Raw genomic sequence first — 16,222 nt, forward strand, 5'->3', positions numbered from 1 at the left:
CTCAAGAGCTCCCCGTTGCCCACAAAATAAAAGTCTCTGCTAATGTGTCCTGGCCCCAGCTTCCTTCCCTACCAAGGTGTGTCCTCCCATTACTAAACTGTGACAATAAGTGCTTGTGTGTGTGAGGCCTTGGCTTTTCTCATGTGGTCCTTCTTTATGGAATAACCTTCCTTCCTCATTCACGATCATCTAAAATGTCAGTCATGCCTTTAAAGCTCTGCTAAAATATAGCGTTTGTCTCCTGTTTTTCCCTCCCAAACCTTACCACTCTTCCAAACCTTTCTAAACAGAATACCGCACACCCAGGGCTCTGCTGTTCTTTCTATGTCCCTGTTGAGATATTTATTACAAGCAAGGTTTTAGCTGTCTTGGTCTTCACCTCTTGACATGTATACATAGTTTTAAGTAAACAGTAAGTTCCTTGGAAGAAGAGATAGTATCCTGTTAATGATCATCTACTGAGCACCTTACCCATAGGATAAGCTTTTGTAAGTGCCTGGATTAAAACCAGTTTGTTTGAAATTTTACTCTTGTGATCAGATAGCACAGTGGTTCTCAAATTTTAGTACCAAGATCACCTGAGGGTTTGTTAAAACACAGATTGCTGGTCCCCACCTCCAGAATTTCCATAGTAGTTGGGGTGGGGGCCCCAGAGTTTGCATTTGTCACAGTTTCCCTGATTGCTGTTGTTCCGGGGACCATACTTTGAGAACCCCTGGGATAGTATTACTTCCTTACATTTGTACATACCTATTCACAGTCAATAAGGTGCTCTTAAGTATACAAAAAGGATGCATTTATATAAAACGTTGCATTATATAATTGGCATATTATTGTTATATATTATATGAAAGTAATAGTTGCTAATTTTATTGCGCTCACAGTGTTCCCAGATAGTATGCAAAGCATTGGACATGTTTTACCTCATTGAAAGCCTCATGTTGACCCTTGAGATGTAGGTACTCTCCTTGTTCTCATTTTACAGATGTGGAAATTGAGTCTCAGGATAAGTAACCTACCTAAGATAAGAGGTAAAACCAAGTTGAAATAATGGTAGAGGAGTTTTAACATGGCCTTGATTTATTCACTATTCAGCAGTCCTTCAGCATTTAAGAAGATCATGCTTGCAGCATGTAACATAGGAGAGTGTTTTGTTTGTCCGTTGTTGTTCAGTCTCACTAACCAGGTATTTCTAGAAACTCTTCATCGTACTTCCTTATTTCCACAGGAATCTCAGGCTGCTGCCCTAACTCCTGTGAGCGAGGCCGTGCCTCGGACTTCCATGTGTAGTATACAGTCGGCACCACCCAAGCCACCCACCTTGGTGAGTGATCCTCTGGACATGGAGCCGTGTCTTGAGAGCGTAATGTTCTTCCTCCCATGCACTTGCTGCTGTGTATTACCAGCAGATTATTTAAGCTAACAAAATAAGAAAATCTTTTAGAGCTATAGTATCTGTTTTTAATTAAACTGCCGCAAACAGTATTTTTCCTTCACCTTCTGAAGGGCTTTCTGCTTCCTCAGCTGTTGTGGATAATCATGCCTTTTCACTCTCCCACATCCTTCAAGCCTGCTTGGAAATCCACAAACAGCCTGATGTTATCTTTCGTTGACTCTCCTAATGGAATAATCTGCACCAGAATCATCAGGACTTCTCCCCACTCCCACCGGAAGGGAGGTTCACTCAATTCCTTTCCATTTTCTTCTTGACTTGCCACTCTCTCAGGTTCTAACTTTTGTATGAAGTATGGTAATTAAGTAGTTGAATCTTTCTTTTTGAATTCAGTGGGTTTTGTGTTAGCAGGTAGAATCTGACTCAGCGTAACAGCTGATGGAACTGTGCCTTATTACTACAGACGTAGTGAATCTACACTCTGAAGAGTTAACTTGTTGTAGATGCTTGACAGTATCTTCTTAAACTTTCATAAGGACATTGTGAGCCTGGTTCTGATCATCTCTCTGTTACAGATGAGGGAAGTGAAGCTTTGAGTTGACCTTGAGCAATCCACTTAACTTTTCAGAGCCTTGGTGATATAAACGATGAGGCTCTTGCTCTTCGTTACTTTAGCATCTAGTGTGGGTATGGCCAGAGAGCAAGCTTTTTATGGTACATTTTGATCTTTCTCAAATGGAAAAAGGGCAGGGGGAACTTGGCCGAAGGGACCCGCCCCCAGGAGGAATTAGGAAATACAGAAAGGAGGGAATGATCCTACTGAGAAGCTGGAATAGTGCTGGCTTCCTGGGGAGAACAGTGAGGCAAGGACAAGCCAGCACAGAGGGGAGGGGTAAAGCATTTGGTGTGCTTGGGTTTAGTGCATTTAGTTGTTCGAGAAAAGGGGATGAAGAGATTGTGGGATGTGTGTCCTGGGTGCCCTGAAGCAGCTGCTTCCTGCCAGGGACATTCTTGGTGCCAAGGGAAAATCCCCTCAAAGGCCAAGGTCTAACTCCTGCCTTACACAGGACTCGACCTCTTTTTGAGGTCTCTGGGTACGCCCCAGAACTTTGACATTGTGGGAACAAAGCCACAAGCCACGGTGGTCAAGACTAGGAGAGGAGGAGAGAATGTGGGACGAGACAGTGAAGGAAGTGAGAACAGAGGTGGTGAGTGGAATCAAAAAGACAGTAGCCAACATTCCAGAGCAGAACTCTGTGACTTAAACGTGGGTCTTCCACCTCTCATGCCCCGGGTGCTGGGGCCTTCGAGGGTACCTTCCTTTCTTGCTTGACGCTTACTGCAGGGCATTGAGCATTGGATATTTAGTGCACAGAAAAGGGCCCTGTTTTTCCTTTCTCTGACCATCTTTTCTGGGCGTCTGCTTCATCTGCTCTGGTGACCACGGTTGCTGAGATGACCGTCACTGAAATTAGTTGACATTTCCGGAATTGTGACAGCCGTGGGTGCCAGAATGAACAGCCATGAAGTGTGACAAAGGTCAGAGGACCCAGGAAGGGCTTGAGGATTAGTGAGCAAAAGGAAACCAAGGGCAGAGGAAGGAGATGAATGTGTGCCCTGTGTGGTTCTCGTTTGTATGAAAAGGAAGTTTATTGAGGAAATCCAGAAACCTGAGTTCTAGTTGTGAATTTGACAACATGAAATAACTACAGAAATTGAAGTTTCAGCCCTTAGTCCTGTTTCCAGTTTGCTTCATCCTTAAGAGTGCTGTTGTCTCCTAGCTTTGCTACCTCGGGTTGGTTTATTTCTTAAGCCAAGGGGAGCAGGTTTAACAGGAAGTAGTTGTTTCCAAAGATTCTACAGCAGAGAGTAGGAGAAAACCGAGCTCAAGTGTGAGCGTGTGTCTTAGATCAAGCTAGCAGTTCCAATTGCTTGGTTAAGGCTTTGGTCACTGTACATCTTGCATTTTAGATAGAATCCCAAACCGGTTAGATGAATCAGGGATTTTTTGTTGCTCCTGGGAATAAAATCTATGCAGCGTCCAACCACTAGAGGGTGATAAATCACCTTCCACTCAGACTCCATTTTCTCATTGGTGATCTCTTTTGCAGTGCAGCTAAGCAGAAAAACTTTTCTTACTTACATCGATGGTTAAGGCATATAAACAGAAAGACACTTTCACTCTAATAGTCAAATATGTACTCTATGTAAGGTCATAGAGTTTTAGAGGAATAAACTTCAAGACTTTTTAATTCAGAAGCTTTCATGCTTTTGACTAAAAGCAATAAGAAATTCATTGATATTTCAACTCGGTATCTATACAATAGAAATAACATTTTAATGAATAGTAGTTAGCCTTGTTATGTATGATGCATTCCATTTTCTATTTTTTCATTAAAAGAAAAAAAGACCTGCCCATGAACTGTTGAATTGATTTTATGAACCCTCAATGGATGGATCATGACCTGGGGTTTGGAAGAAGTCAGATCAAGTCCCATTTTTTAGCCCCTTTATATCATTTATGTTGTCTTCACCCAGTTTCATTAAAGACGAGCATGGCCAGAGCTCACTGCATCAGCAGGGAGTACATTCCCTTTTGAACAGTGGGACCCCAGGTAGACCATTCCCACTGTGGCACTCAGGTCAGTCAGGCACAGGCAGTCACCCGAATCAGCATGAATCCACCTTGACAAGTAGAAGCCACGTGAAGAGCGTGAGCTTCTGTGTCTCAGCAGAGACTCTGCCTGAGCCACCTACGGGAGGGGCCAGGCTGATTTCACAGATCATTGGGAAGAACGTCTTCTCATAGGCCTTTCTGAACATCTTTCCTGTGCCGTCTCTAGAATGATCACTGTAAAGATCCCTTCTTTCCTGGTTTTCTGCTTCTCTGAGGTATACCCTTTCCATTGTCTTGTTTTCACACCAAGACACTGGGTTAGATTATGTAAGTTGCTCAGTGTCAATACATGTTACACCCACTTAATGCTTACTTAGCATAGGAAACTTGGTCCAGTTTTTAACATTGTAGGTTTCTTAAACATAGATTCTAATTCAGTTGGTAATTAAATTATTAAACGATGACATGTACTTCTTATCTAGACCTGAAATAAGGATATGCCCTTCTGAATTGTTTGATGTAGTCTCTTTTAAAAGGAGTGATTAACCACCTACTTAGTGTATCCTCGAATGTGCTTTTAGAAAGGCATGGCGCCAGATGATGCGGTAGAAGCCTTGGCTGGCAGCCTGGGGAAGAAGGAAGCAGACCAAGAAGATGTAAAGCCCATGGCGGATAAAGTGAAGGTAATAGCAGCTCAGTCACTTCTAGAAAGGAGCTGTTACTGATGGTCTTCACTCCCCAAGGAAGTCAGTCATTTCCCCCCCCCTCCCCCACAACACATGACCAGCTGGCTTTCTCTCTCAGGGAGCACACCTGTTCAATAATCTAACCCTGAGTAGCATCTCCGCTACAGTGTTTTGCTGTAGCAGCAGACGGATAGCGCGCTTATACTCTCTGCCTTGCGCCCGGGTTGTGTGCATTCGCAGTGCCCAGGAGGCCTGAGGGAAGTGGCCGCTTCCCAGCCTCCTCAGCATCGCCCTTCAGCCCGGCAGGTGATAGGGGTGGCATCGGGAGGTGGCAGAGGTAGGGGAGGCTGAGAAAGTGGAGGTTTTTCTGAGACCTCTACACACTGGGCCATAGGTATGTTCTCGTCTAACAGTGGAGCTACTTACCTCAGGTGGAACCACTTAGGCATCCACTTTATGGAGGTGTGTTAATCATGAAAATGGTATAATCTTTATGTAGGAGAAAGCCAAAGAAGAGGATCGTGAAAAACTTGGTGAAAAAGAAGAAACCATTCCTCCTGATTATAGACTAGAAGAGGTCAAGGTAAACAGCCTGGGGTGTTTGTCTGTTTTATTTTAATTAATACTGAATTTTATAAACATAAAGCAGGGACATGGAAACAGGCCCGGAATATAAAGAGCTTGTTTTTAATGTTTCAGATGCCACACAGTTTGCTAATACTCTGTTGGCATACCAGGTATGAAGCTAAAATACTCCTCAGTGACCTTTCACTCCTCCCTTAAGTGAAAAAAATCTAATGTCTAAGCTGCCTAATTTTTTCCCATTTAATATATGGTTTGTTACAATACTGGAAACAAAGAAAAACTTCAAAAACCTTTATGTAACTAGGAAAACTAAAGTGAGGAATAATTATTTCCTAGGAAGAAAAATTCGCAACTCTTAGATATAAATTGGAAAAGTAAGAAAGCCTGTTTGACCTTAAGTAGAAGGATAATTATTCTGTTTCTTTCATTTTGAAAGTACAGATCGTACGGAACAAGTGACAGTGGGGAGACTGCATGATGTATTTGTAGTTGAAGCACAGTCACTTGATCAGGGACACATGCGCGGACAGAACACATGTCCGTTATCTTCATAAGATGCTGCTACTTATATAACATTAAAAAAAATCACTAAAAAAAAGATGCTGCTACTTAAGAGCATATTCAACTAAATGCACATATATTCTTATGTATTTATGTACAACTACACATCTCTAGGCTTGCGCTGAGTTATTTGTGTGTATGTGGATAAGTGGGATTTACCATTCATTTATAAATTTTCCTTTACTAAACAGCTTCAGATGTTTTCACGTCTTTGTCCTATTTCTCAGAAGTAGCACTTAGAGTCATCTCAGACTTGGCATCATGTGAGCCATAAGGATGAGCTCAGATGATAGGCAAGAATTTTGTCTATCCTACTTTCTGTAATATTCTCAGTGCTTACTACAGGGTGTTGCACAGAATGAGTGCATAGTAGTTGAATGTCTTGCCTATGAAATTAACCAGATTTCAGCAACTTTGGCAAAGCCCATCCCCCAAGCAGGTGAGGAGTGCATCCCTGTGCTCCCAGTGTGTCCTGTGAGCGCCCTGACCCGGTACCTCGCATCACACTACTTCAGCTACTCACCTGGGTTTCTGCTGCACTAGGGTGTGGGCTTCTGATGTCACAAGCTGTGCAGTTTGTTTTGTAGTCCCCATGCCTGGGGAATGCCTGATACATGTGAGCTGTTGGTCTACATGAACTAATTAGAGCATATTCCCTGGTGAGAGAATCTTTTTCCTGAAATGATGAATCTGATTTATAACGTACAACATTGGGTATAACCTGTAGACGCCTTACAGTGTTTACAAGGGTTCGTACTTGGCATCAGTCCCCCAGGATAAATCAAGTGACATGAATCTGTGCTGTGTTTTTCTCTCCCAAATAGGATAAAGATGGAAAACCACTCTTGACAAAAGTGTCCAAGGAATCGCTTCCAGTAAGCAAAGCCCATTTTCTCTAAGTGTATCTTTCTCACTTGGCCCTGATTGTTAATTCTGGAAGGGCATGGCTTTCTTTTTAATAAGCTAATCAGCCATAAATAGTGACATCCTTTGAAGAGGAAACAGATGAGGGGGCATTTGTTGATACATTTCTTGGTTTTTACAGCCCATGAGTGAAGACTTCCTTCTTGATGCTTTGTCTAAGGACTTCGCTGGTTCCCCAAACTCTGCATCTCTTGTAAGTCTGAAACTCCTGGTTTTATTTCCTTACTTGCAGGGTGGCAGAAATAAATGGAAACACTTAAATTACATTTAAAGTGACTTAGAATCTGACTTTGGAGCTGAGGAAACAGTCACAGAATTAAAGGCCTTCAACCCATTGTGGCCATGAGATGTGTGTCCTATCATGAAATAGTGTTCCAGCACAGTGGATATTTGCAAGTGTAACTAATTGAACCAATGAGCATGTATTCTTTATCAGGTATACTTAGGAAAAGAGAATTTACAACAGAATTTACCCAAAAGTACATCTCAAGTAACTTTACCTGTTGATATTTCTAGTTTATCATCTTCCATAATTGCCTCCTAGGGAAACTTAGCTCTGTGTAGAACAGATAGTTCCTCAGAGGGAATTTTGTTACTAGAAATTTCAGGAAATGTTGGGTAATTGTAAGCAGGTTGCTCTACTATAGGATTTTTAGAGCTTATTTATATGCAAACGTATTGTAAGTCTGTTGGAGTGCCCAAACTTGTATAATTCCAGATCGTTTTTTTGTGGGATCTGGGTTATCTATTTACAAAGTTCTTATGTGGACAGTGGCATAGACAGTATATCAGTCGAGAAACAAAATGAGCAGCAACTAGGAGAAATAATGATTCCTTGGAGTTGCTCATTTTTGGACTTCATGAAGCAATAAACCCTTCAAAGAGGGGATTACTAACCAGTGCATGGTCCTCACTGGACCCCTATGAAAGTACGATGCCCAGGCAGTACGTACGAGTCACCCCATTCCATGACCTTCCCCTTTTCCTCCTCCATATAAACAGATTACAGTACAGAGAAACTCCCGAGTCCTGATTTAAGGGAGAATATAAAGTGAGCAGTATGCCCAGGAATGTGGAATCATATCGTTAGAGTGATGCAAAACAACAGATTGGGCGGGGGGGGCATGCCTTAATCACCTTCCTCATACTGTCTGTATTATTATGATATTATGTTAGGGCTTTTCTTTTAGAAATTCAAAGAAAATGTAACTGTGAATTTATACCCACCCAAGAAGATGTATAGCAGTGAAATGACTAGAGATAAAATAACCAACCATTTAAAAAAATATATATATATAATCTTAGAAAATTAGTCTAGCAAAGGGAAAAATTTATTAGTGTCGTGAACAAAGTAGAAATAACCAATTACGGTAAGTTAAGAGGTCAAAGTAGGAAATTATTGGGGGAAAGTCCCAAGAACTTTGGAGGAAAAGTATCATATTCTGACTCATAATTAATGTTCAAATATAAAGGAGTGCTTGCTGTGCCTTCCATGTTTTTTGATCACAATAAAATAGAAATTCTATTTAAAAAGAGAAATTTAGGGGTGCCTGAGTGGCTCAGCCAGATAAGCGTCTGCTTTCTGCTCAGGTACTGATCTCAGGGTCCTGGGATCCAGACCCGTGTTAGGCTCCCCGCTCAGCTGGGAGCCTGCTTCTCCCTCTCCCCCTGCTGCTCCCCTGCTTGAAAAAAATAAAAAGAGAAAGTTAAAAAACATTCTACTACTATCACTAAAATCAAGAAGTAAATTCTGAAGAGACTATTTTAAAAAATCAAGTATAAGACATTTGCAAATCAAAATCTTTGATAAGTAGGCAAATAAGTGTTCATGAGATACAATATCATAAATACCTTCATCAATAATGAAGGAAAAGAGAAATCTGATTAACCAAATGTTTATTGGATTTTGAATTTCAAACTTAAGCTATTATAAAGCTATTATTATAAATAAGTAATTATTTTACATTTAAATAAGCTATTATAAAGTAACCACCCAAAAGAAAGTAGCAGTCAAGTATAGTAGGAGATGAAAATTGCAGCCTGAGACCTAACTGGCCCATGGTTGCTTGATTTGAAATAACTAAAATTTGATAAGATACCAACAACTGTAAAAGAGAAAAAGTCTTACAAATAAAATTTGATTAGATTTTTAAATGAGAACATAAATGAAAGAATCAACAGTTATTAACATTTTATAAAACATTGGCAGAAATAATAGCAATCTTACCAATAAAACTTAATTTTAGTAATTTTTTAAAAGGTTTTATTTATTTTCTGGGGGGCGGCGGTGGCTGGCAGAGGGGGAAATAGGCTCCCTGCCCAGCAAGGAGCCTGATAGGGCACTCAATTCCAGGACCCTGGGATCATGATCTGAGTGGAAGGCAGATGCTTAACAGATTGAGCCACCCAGGTGTCCCCAAAACTTAATTTTTTAAAATGAGATCTAAGAAGTACAAGATAGCAACTAAATTTTACAAACAACTATGTGCAATATTTTTTTAAAGAAAATATAAAACACAATTCATAACACCTAAGCAAAAGAAAAACAAGAGATTAGAACTGTTTTCAAACTTTGCTTCCAAGAGAAGTTTAAAATTGACTCTTAAATGTTGAACATCAGATAGTCCTGTGTGACATAAATATGTTCTCAAAAACATGGCCTACATAGTTGCTTCTACAAGTAATGATGGTCTTAATCTTAAAACTCAATTAATATAGCATTATTAACTAAAGTCACTCAAATCTGTAGATGTATAATTTTTAACAAACAGAATATAGAATTATTAAAGTAATTATTTACCACTGTCAGAAATTCAAGATTTATTTAATATCAGGGAAATCCATATAGCATAGTAGTGTATCAGAGAAGAACAATCAGTTATGTCGATATAAAAGATGTATTTCAAATTTCACATGCCTTTATATTTTAAATAAAAACCTCTAAAAAGTAGATAATCCCTTAATGTATTAAAGAGTATATTTAACTTCAAGAATCAAATATTCAGAATTAAGCTAGAGGCATTTCCTTTAGAAAAAAAGTATAAGAAGTTGATTTTATTGTCATTTCTGTTTAGTGGTGTATGAAAAATCAATAACAACACATGAAAAAGAAATGACAAGTATGAAAAAGGAACATTTGTGCATTTGTAGATATCCCTAGTTGTAGATACCACATTTGTAGATACCATTGTGCATGCTGTGTACATCAGTAACAGATTGGAAAATAGTATGAGACGTCAGACATTAAAGAAAAGAGCAGCAGATGAACAGAAAAATGAGAACGTGAAGAAATTAAAACATCTAAGATAGTTTGACTCTGTGTCTTAAAAGAATCACGACAAATCTCTACAGTCGTTTTATAAGTCAGTTTTTTAACTTAAAATAGCACTTCATATAACTCAATAAAATTATTCTAAAATATGTTTGAAAAGCTAAAGCAAATGTATAAAAACATGAAAAACTGAAAAGCATTTTTCAAAAGCATTTTTCAGTATTTTTAGGAAAGATGACCTCAAATATAGGGATTGATTTATATGATAATGATAAATTCAATTCTGATTCAGAATGCAAAGCTATAGATCAATGGGAAAAAATTGAGAAATGAACATAAAAGATTTAGTATATTTTTTAAAGGAAAATAAATCATTATTTCAGAAAGATTCTGGAATAATATACTATTTAACATTAAGAAAAAATAACACTGAAATCACACAACATATACCAGGTATAAAGCAACACTGGGACATCATTATACACCTTGTATCAGAATTAAAAATATGTAACAAATTTCTAATTGAGGCAAGGGAGGCCACAGAAAGCAAGCATGCTCGTTCATTGCTTTCCACAGTATGAATTTCTATCAACTCTGGAGAGGCAGGGCAATTTGTCAGGATAGAGCCAGCTCAATAAAAAGAACCACTGTTAGAACTTACACAGAGCAACTAATTATAAAGAAGAAAGCTGAAAACTGCGAACAACCTAAATGTACACCAAAAAATGTGTAAACAGACCATGCAACTCTCATTAGATTTCTGAACATTTGGAATAATAAATATCAATAGGAATTAAGAGATGGTGTAACCTGCAACTATGGAGGAGGAAGTAGAATCAAAATTGCCTTTAAGATTTGTGTTACTTTGCATCCATTTGGATGAAGAGAATAAATAGTAATAAAGCTGTATTAAAAATTTTATTTAAGGGGCTCCGGGCTGGCTCAGTCGGTGGAGCCTGTGACTCTTGATCTTGGTTTGTGAGTTCAGGCCCCATGTTGGGTGTAAAGATTCCTTAAAATCTTTTTTTTTTTTTTTTAAGATTCCTTAAAGTCTTAAAAAAAATGCAATGCATTTAGGGATACCTGGGTGGCTCAGTCAGTTAAGCATCTGCCTTTGGCTCAGGTCATGATCCCGGGGTCCTGGGATCGAGCCCCGCATCAGGCTCCCTGCTAGCCGGAAGCCTGCTTTTCCCTCTCCCACTCCCCCTGCTTGTGCGCTCTGTCTCTCTCCTCTGATAAATAAAATCTTTAAAAAAATGTATTTATGTGATGGCATTGCAGGCATAGTTCTGTATATATCACTGACATGTATATATGAAGTGTAATCTATTGTGTATATATTTGTGTGTGTGTGTGTATATATATATAATTTTTTTCTTTTTTTTTTCTTTTTTTTTTTTTTACAAAAGAAATTTGAAGACGCTAACCTTCCTGCTGTCATCTCTGAAGTGGTCTCCCAAACCCCAGCTCCCACCACGCACTCTGCCGGCCCACCACCTGACACTGTGGTAAGCAGCATCTTAGAAATAGGTTTTTACAGTAACAACAAGAAGAAAGAAAGTAGGGCCCTTGCCTTACAGTAAATGAAAATACATAAAATCGTTAGGAAGATAAAGCCCCTTCTGTTTTAGAAGAGAGAAGACTGGCGATTTTGGGAGATGGCAGAGTATCTGAAGTAATTAAATGAAACACTGTTTATGAAGTATTTTACACATAGTCCAGGAGCTTAATATTACTGTTGCTTTATTAGAATTGAAAGAGCAGGAGTATGCATTGTGTATATATTTGAATTATTAGATTTGATGAATTCTTTAGCTTTCCTGATTATTTTCTCCTCCTCTATGTTTTTCCTGACACATGCTATAAATACTCTGCATTATTGAACCTCAAGTTTATTTTATGGAATTGCTCAGTGTTTGAGCTCCTTCTCCCAGAAATTCAAATATGTCATGTTAGAGCAGTTTTCCTCCCATTCATACCAGGAAAACTTTGTCATTTTCATGGTAGCAATACAAAAACCTCAGCATCAATACTGTTTTAATTATTTACATGTTCTGAGGCAGTTCTGTGGGACCAAAGCTTTTCCAGACTTCCTTGATTAATTTTCTGTGCAGTACCAAATTATACATTATTGAGGCGAGGAGACCACACCACATCAAAGAGATTGCCCTAAACCAGATCCCCATCTCCTTTGGATGAGAACAAGTACCTCATTTGCTAGATGGAGATGAAGTAGCTTTAGTGAAGTCAGCTATGCTTCCTTTCCTTTTGATGTAGCATCAAAGCTTGCTGCTTAGTGCTGTAGTCTGAGATTCTGAACGAATTTGCATCTTGTTGGGTCAGCCTCAGGATCATCTGAAAATATCCAGAGGCCCAAATGGCTCAGCCGTGGTTAGCGCCACCATTAACAGCTCTAATCCTGGGCTCCAACGAAGCTCTTAAAACCAGTAAAATGCCGCGCGCGCGCGTGTGTGTGTGTCCATCCCCCCACAATGACGAAAGTGCCTGTGCACAGGAAGAATCATTAATGAGCCGGGCTGCTGTTTACCCTTTAGTCCTTACAACTCACGTGAGGGCTCTGCCCTGGCTGAGGGGCGTGGTGAACATGTGCAATCCAAAGCCTGTATGCCTTTCACAGGTGTGTTTTAGGATGACACCTTTCCCATCTCGTTTCCCATCATAAAGTCTAGTTTCAGTTAATATTTTGTGTGAAGCCATCACTCAGACTCTTTGTAAATCTTTACTTAAATGAGTAAATGTGGGAATCAGAAAATAAGCTACCATAATTCATGTGTTTTCTTTCCTGAGCCCTCAGACTGTCACCAGGAGTGTTGCACACGCTGAATGCCTAGGAAGATGCATTTTCCAACAAAGCAGGCCAGGAACTCCCTAATTTTTGGAGCCTCTTGTTTTTTTTAGGAGAGAGAGGCATCAGGGGGTAGGGTGGGGTAGCCTCTTGTTTTTTTTAGGAGAGAGAGGCATCAGGGGGTAGGGTGGGGTAGACAGGCCCATGGCAGTGTGGATAGGGAAAGATTAGGGGAAGGAGCGCCACCCAAGGGCCTGCCCACCTCCCAGGTGAAAATCTCATGAGTTTATGGAAGTCTTAGTGGCCGTGTCAGGGCCACATTCTAAGAGGACCTGATTTGGCTAACCAGTGACTAATTCAGATTGACTTTTTAGCAGAGTGACAACAAAGAACTAGACGATGCGTTGGATCAACTTTCTGACAGTCTAGGACAAAGGCAGCCTGATCCAGATGACAACAAACCAATAGAGGATAAGGTCAAGGTAAAAAAAGTATATAAGTTAAATCTAAGGTTTTCATAGCGTAGAGTATCCTACTGTGCACATAAAAGGAAAAAAAATCCACTTCTGACTTTGGAGTTTTAGTGAACAGTTGGGTAACTTAAGTCTCATTTTTTTCCTTCTCTGTAGTCTGTTGAATTTTTTGCCTCAGTGAGGACTATGCTGGGTCACACGCTCAGGCGGATGTCCTATTTGTGAGACCAGACTTAGTTATGATGGAAAAGTACAGCTCTGCTTTACTTTCATTCGTTTCCCACATTAACTTTTCTTGGTTTTATCTGGCAGTAAGCATCTATCATATATATGACCCACAGATACGTGCATTTTTTTAGGGTGACATATTCTGTGCATGTAGGGGCAGAGGTCCCCTATTTGTCAGATTTCCCTAGGAGACTCCTGAGCCGTCATAACTCTGCGTGCAAACCCCTAAATGAAGCATTGGGCCAGGAGTCAGCACTGAGCAGAAGCGTGTCTGCAAGGCAAACACTGTTAGCTCTACACACCTTCTTAGAACATCAGTAAGTGCTTATTCATGCTAACAGTATCCAGTAAGTGTACTACATGATCCGTTTAGCTTGGAAGTGACCAGCCAGATCCATGTCCCAGGGCATTTCAAAGGATCCTTAGGTCTTCATTCTCCCACTGTTATAGGACCATTGATGTGAACTTGACCTGTATTTGAAAAATGAAATAATGATGCAGAAAAATGAAGCCTCTTCCCCCCTACCCCCCCAGGGGGAGGGTGGGGAGTGAATGTCACCGAATCTGTGACAGACGTGCCCCCATGAGGTGAGGATGCAGGGGTGAAGCTGCCGCTTCCCCAGCAGCAAATGCTTCCTCCCCCACAACTCAAGCAGTCAGCACACTCATTCGGGTTGGCTGTGTGGGCTGGTCCTTCAGCGTTGCTCTGAAACATCAAGGTTGTAAATAGTTCCTCTCTCAAAATCAAAGTACAGTGACTTACCTTATTTAAAAAGTGAAACTGACATAAAGACAAAAGATAGTTTATACACTTGGTTTTTCTCTCCGTGGTTTCTAAGGATAAATATTTCATCATTTATCTTAAAATACAGGTAGAAATCCACACGTGTGGATTGACGTATAGAAGCACCTAGATTCACTTTTTTTCATCAAGTCATTGTCTGTTGACAATGTTTTGTTTTGTTGTTACTTAGAAAATAAAGAGACTGTTTATCTTGGGGAAGTAGAATAAATGTTGACTGCTGCGTTTTAGAAAGTACTAAGTGAAGGAGCAAATATTCTGTCCCATGTTTACAGGAAAGAGCTAAAGCCAAACACAGAGACAAGCTGGGAGAAAGAGATGATACCATCCCCCCTGAATACAGACACCTCTTGGATAATGGGGAGGTAAGTGAAGGCAGATGTAGGTTGGATATATAGCACAAAGCTGTTTACATTCGAATCTCCCTTGCAAGGAACAGGAGGTGCACTTTTCACAGCATAAAAATGTCACATAAAGGAGTGCTTTTAATGTCTCTCCTGAGCAGCTTGTCTAGGATTCTGCTGAATATTTATTCGAGCCAGTATCGTTTGATGTTCCTACCCTGGGCGCTGTGGTGTACACTGAATTGAATAGTGTTCAGTCAGTCACTGGTGCTTAAGATTCCAGGGCATGTGCACAGATGCATTCTCTTTGCAAGAAAAGGCTATAAAAAATGGTAGTTGTACTCCTGCCTAAAGCAGACAAAGGAGCTTGTACTGGACTAATTCATAAATAAATAAATAAGGCCCCTTTGCAACTTGGGCTCTTCCTTTATTCCTCTGTACCACCGGCAGCACTATTCCGAGTAAAGACAGGCAAAACCATATTCCCCGTCCCAAGTCCTCTTGCTAGATCTAAATATACTGTCAGGTCTTCGGCTGTTTGTCTCTAAATGAAACCAGTTTTCCTTAGGTCAGCTGGGCCTGTACCCTTCCCTTTCGGCTCCTCGTTGCAAGTCAGTGAGCTGAGAAATAACCCTTTCTGGGCCTGTTGAGTGAGAAACAAGGAAGCCTAAATTAGATCCTTCCCATTCTGTACTGATTCATTGGGTGGGGTTGAGGACTCTGATTGGAAGTGTTTTCTTCAGTGTCTCTTAGAGAAATCAATTCTCCTTGCTTGCATTCTCTATTCCTGAAGATACCATTTCTGCATCCTGCTAGAAGCCTCCCTGCTTTGATAGTGCTGTCTGACCCTGCTTGTATTCCATGGGAAAGGTATTACTTAATGTCCTTGCCTGTGTAGATGGGTAAAGTCCCTGCTGAGTTATACTTGTAATCCTGAAAAAAAGAAAAACATGTGCCATTCCAACCCCTCAAAGCCTTCCAACATATAAGCTCTTATAAATAAGACAGAAAAACACAAGTTACTTTTTGTAATATTCTAACTCAAATTTTAACACATGATGGCAGGAAGTTCCTAAATAATTGTTTCCTTCACTTTCATGACCAGACTCTTGAGGTTTATCACTTCCTGCACATCTCTGCTCCATTGATTCTCAGGCAAGGCATTAAACCATAGAGTCTACAATTACTGACTACACCGAGGGAAACCTTTACAAAGATCTATGTTTAACTAATAACCTACCTTGTTTTTAAGGGCAAACCAGCAAAGCCACCTGCAAAGAAACCCAAGGACTCAAAGGTAAATACCATAGCAGCATGTTCCCATAAACAAAGGTTTTTTTCGTTCTAGCTGAACTTTATTTTGCTTTTTAGAAATCTGAAATTTATCGAATGGCTGCCCTGTGCTTGGTACAATGTGAAGATGAGTGGCTGTGTGTGATTTCTCTGTTAGCCCTCACAAGAGCACATTTAGACTCGTTTTTCAGATTGAATAACTGAGGCTTAGAATACTAAGCAAACTTGTGTAAAAGGGA

At 40.1% G+C, this 16,222-nt stretch overlaps 1 protein-coding gene across 12 annotated transcripts in view; it reads left to right on the forward strand.

Annotated features, from left to right (window-relative positions):
- CAST (calpastatin) overlaps positions 1-16,222 on the forward strand; it is a 109,549-nt gene that overhangs the window by 82,655 nt on the left and 10,672 nt on the right. For 9 of the 12 annotated variants that reach the window (XM_088023402.1, XM_088023406.1, XM_088023408.1 and 6 more), the window contains 9 exons: positions 1,229-1,324; positions 4,592-4,693; positions 5,196-5,279; positions 6,667-6,717; positions 6,888-6,959; positions 11,447-11,545; positions 13,218-13,325; positions 14,622-14,711; positions 15,943-15,987. In XM_088023402.1, the coding sequence (XP_087879528.1) occupies positions 1,229-1,324; positions 4,592-4,693; positions 5,196-5,279; positions 6,667-6,717; positions 6,888-6,959; positions 11,447-11,545; positions 13,218-13,325; positions 14,622-14,711; positions 15,943-15,987 (747 nt within the window). The remainder of the gene's footprint in view (positions 1-1,228; positions 1,325-4,591; positions 4,694-5,195; positions 5,280-6,666; positions 6,718-6,887; positions 6,960-11,446; positions 11,546-13,217; positions 13,326-14,621; positions 14,712-15,942; positions 15,988-16,222) is intronic. The other 3 variants (XM_088023404.1, XM_088023403.1, XM_028092050.2) reach the window with 1 other exon arrangement.

The sequence above is a fragment of the Eumetopias jubatus genome, unplaced genomic scaffold, assembly GCF_037043125.1.
Source record: "Eumetopias jubatus isolate StellerSeaLion01/CBP00866 unplaced genomic scaffold, mEumJub1_p1.0 scaffold_5, whole genome shotgun sequence".
Lineage (NCBI taxonomy): Eukaryota > Metazoa > Chordata > Mammalia > Carnivora > Otariidae > Eumetopias > Eumetopias jubatus.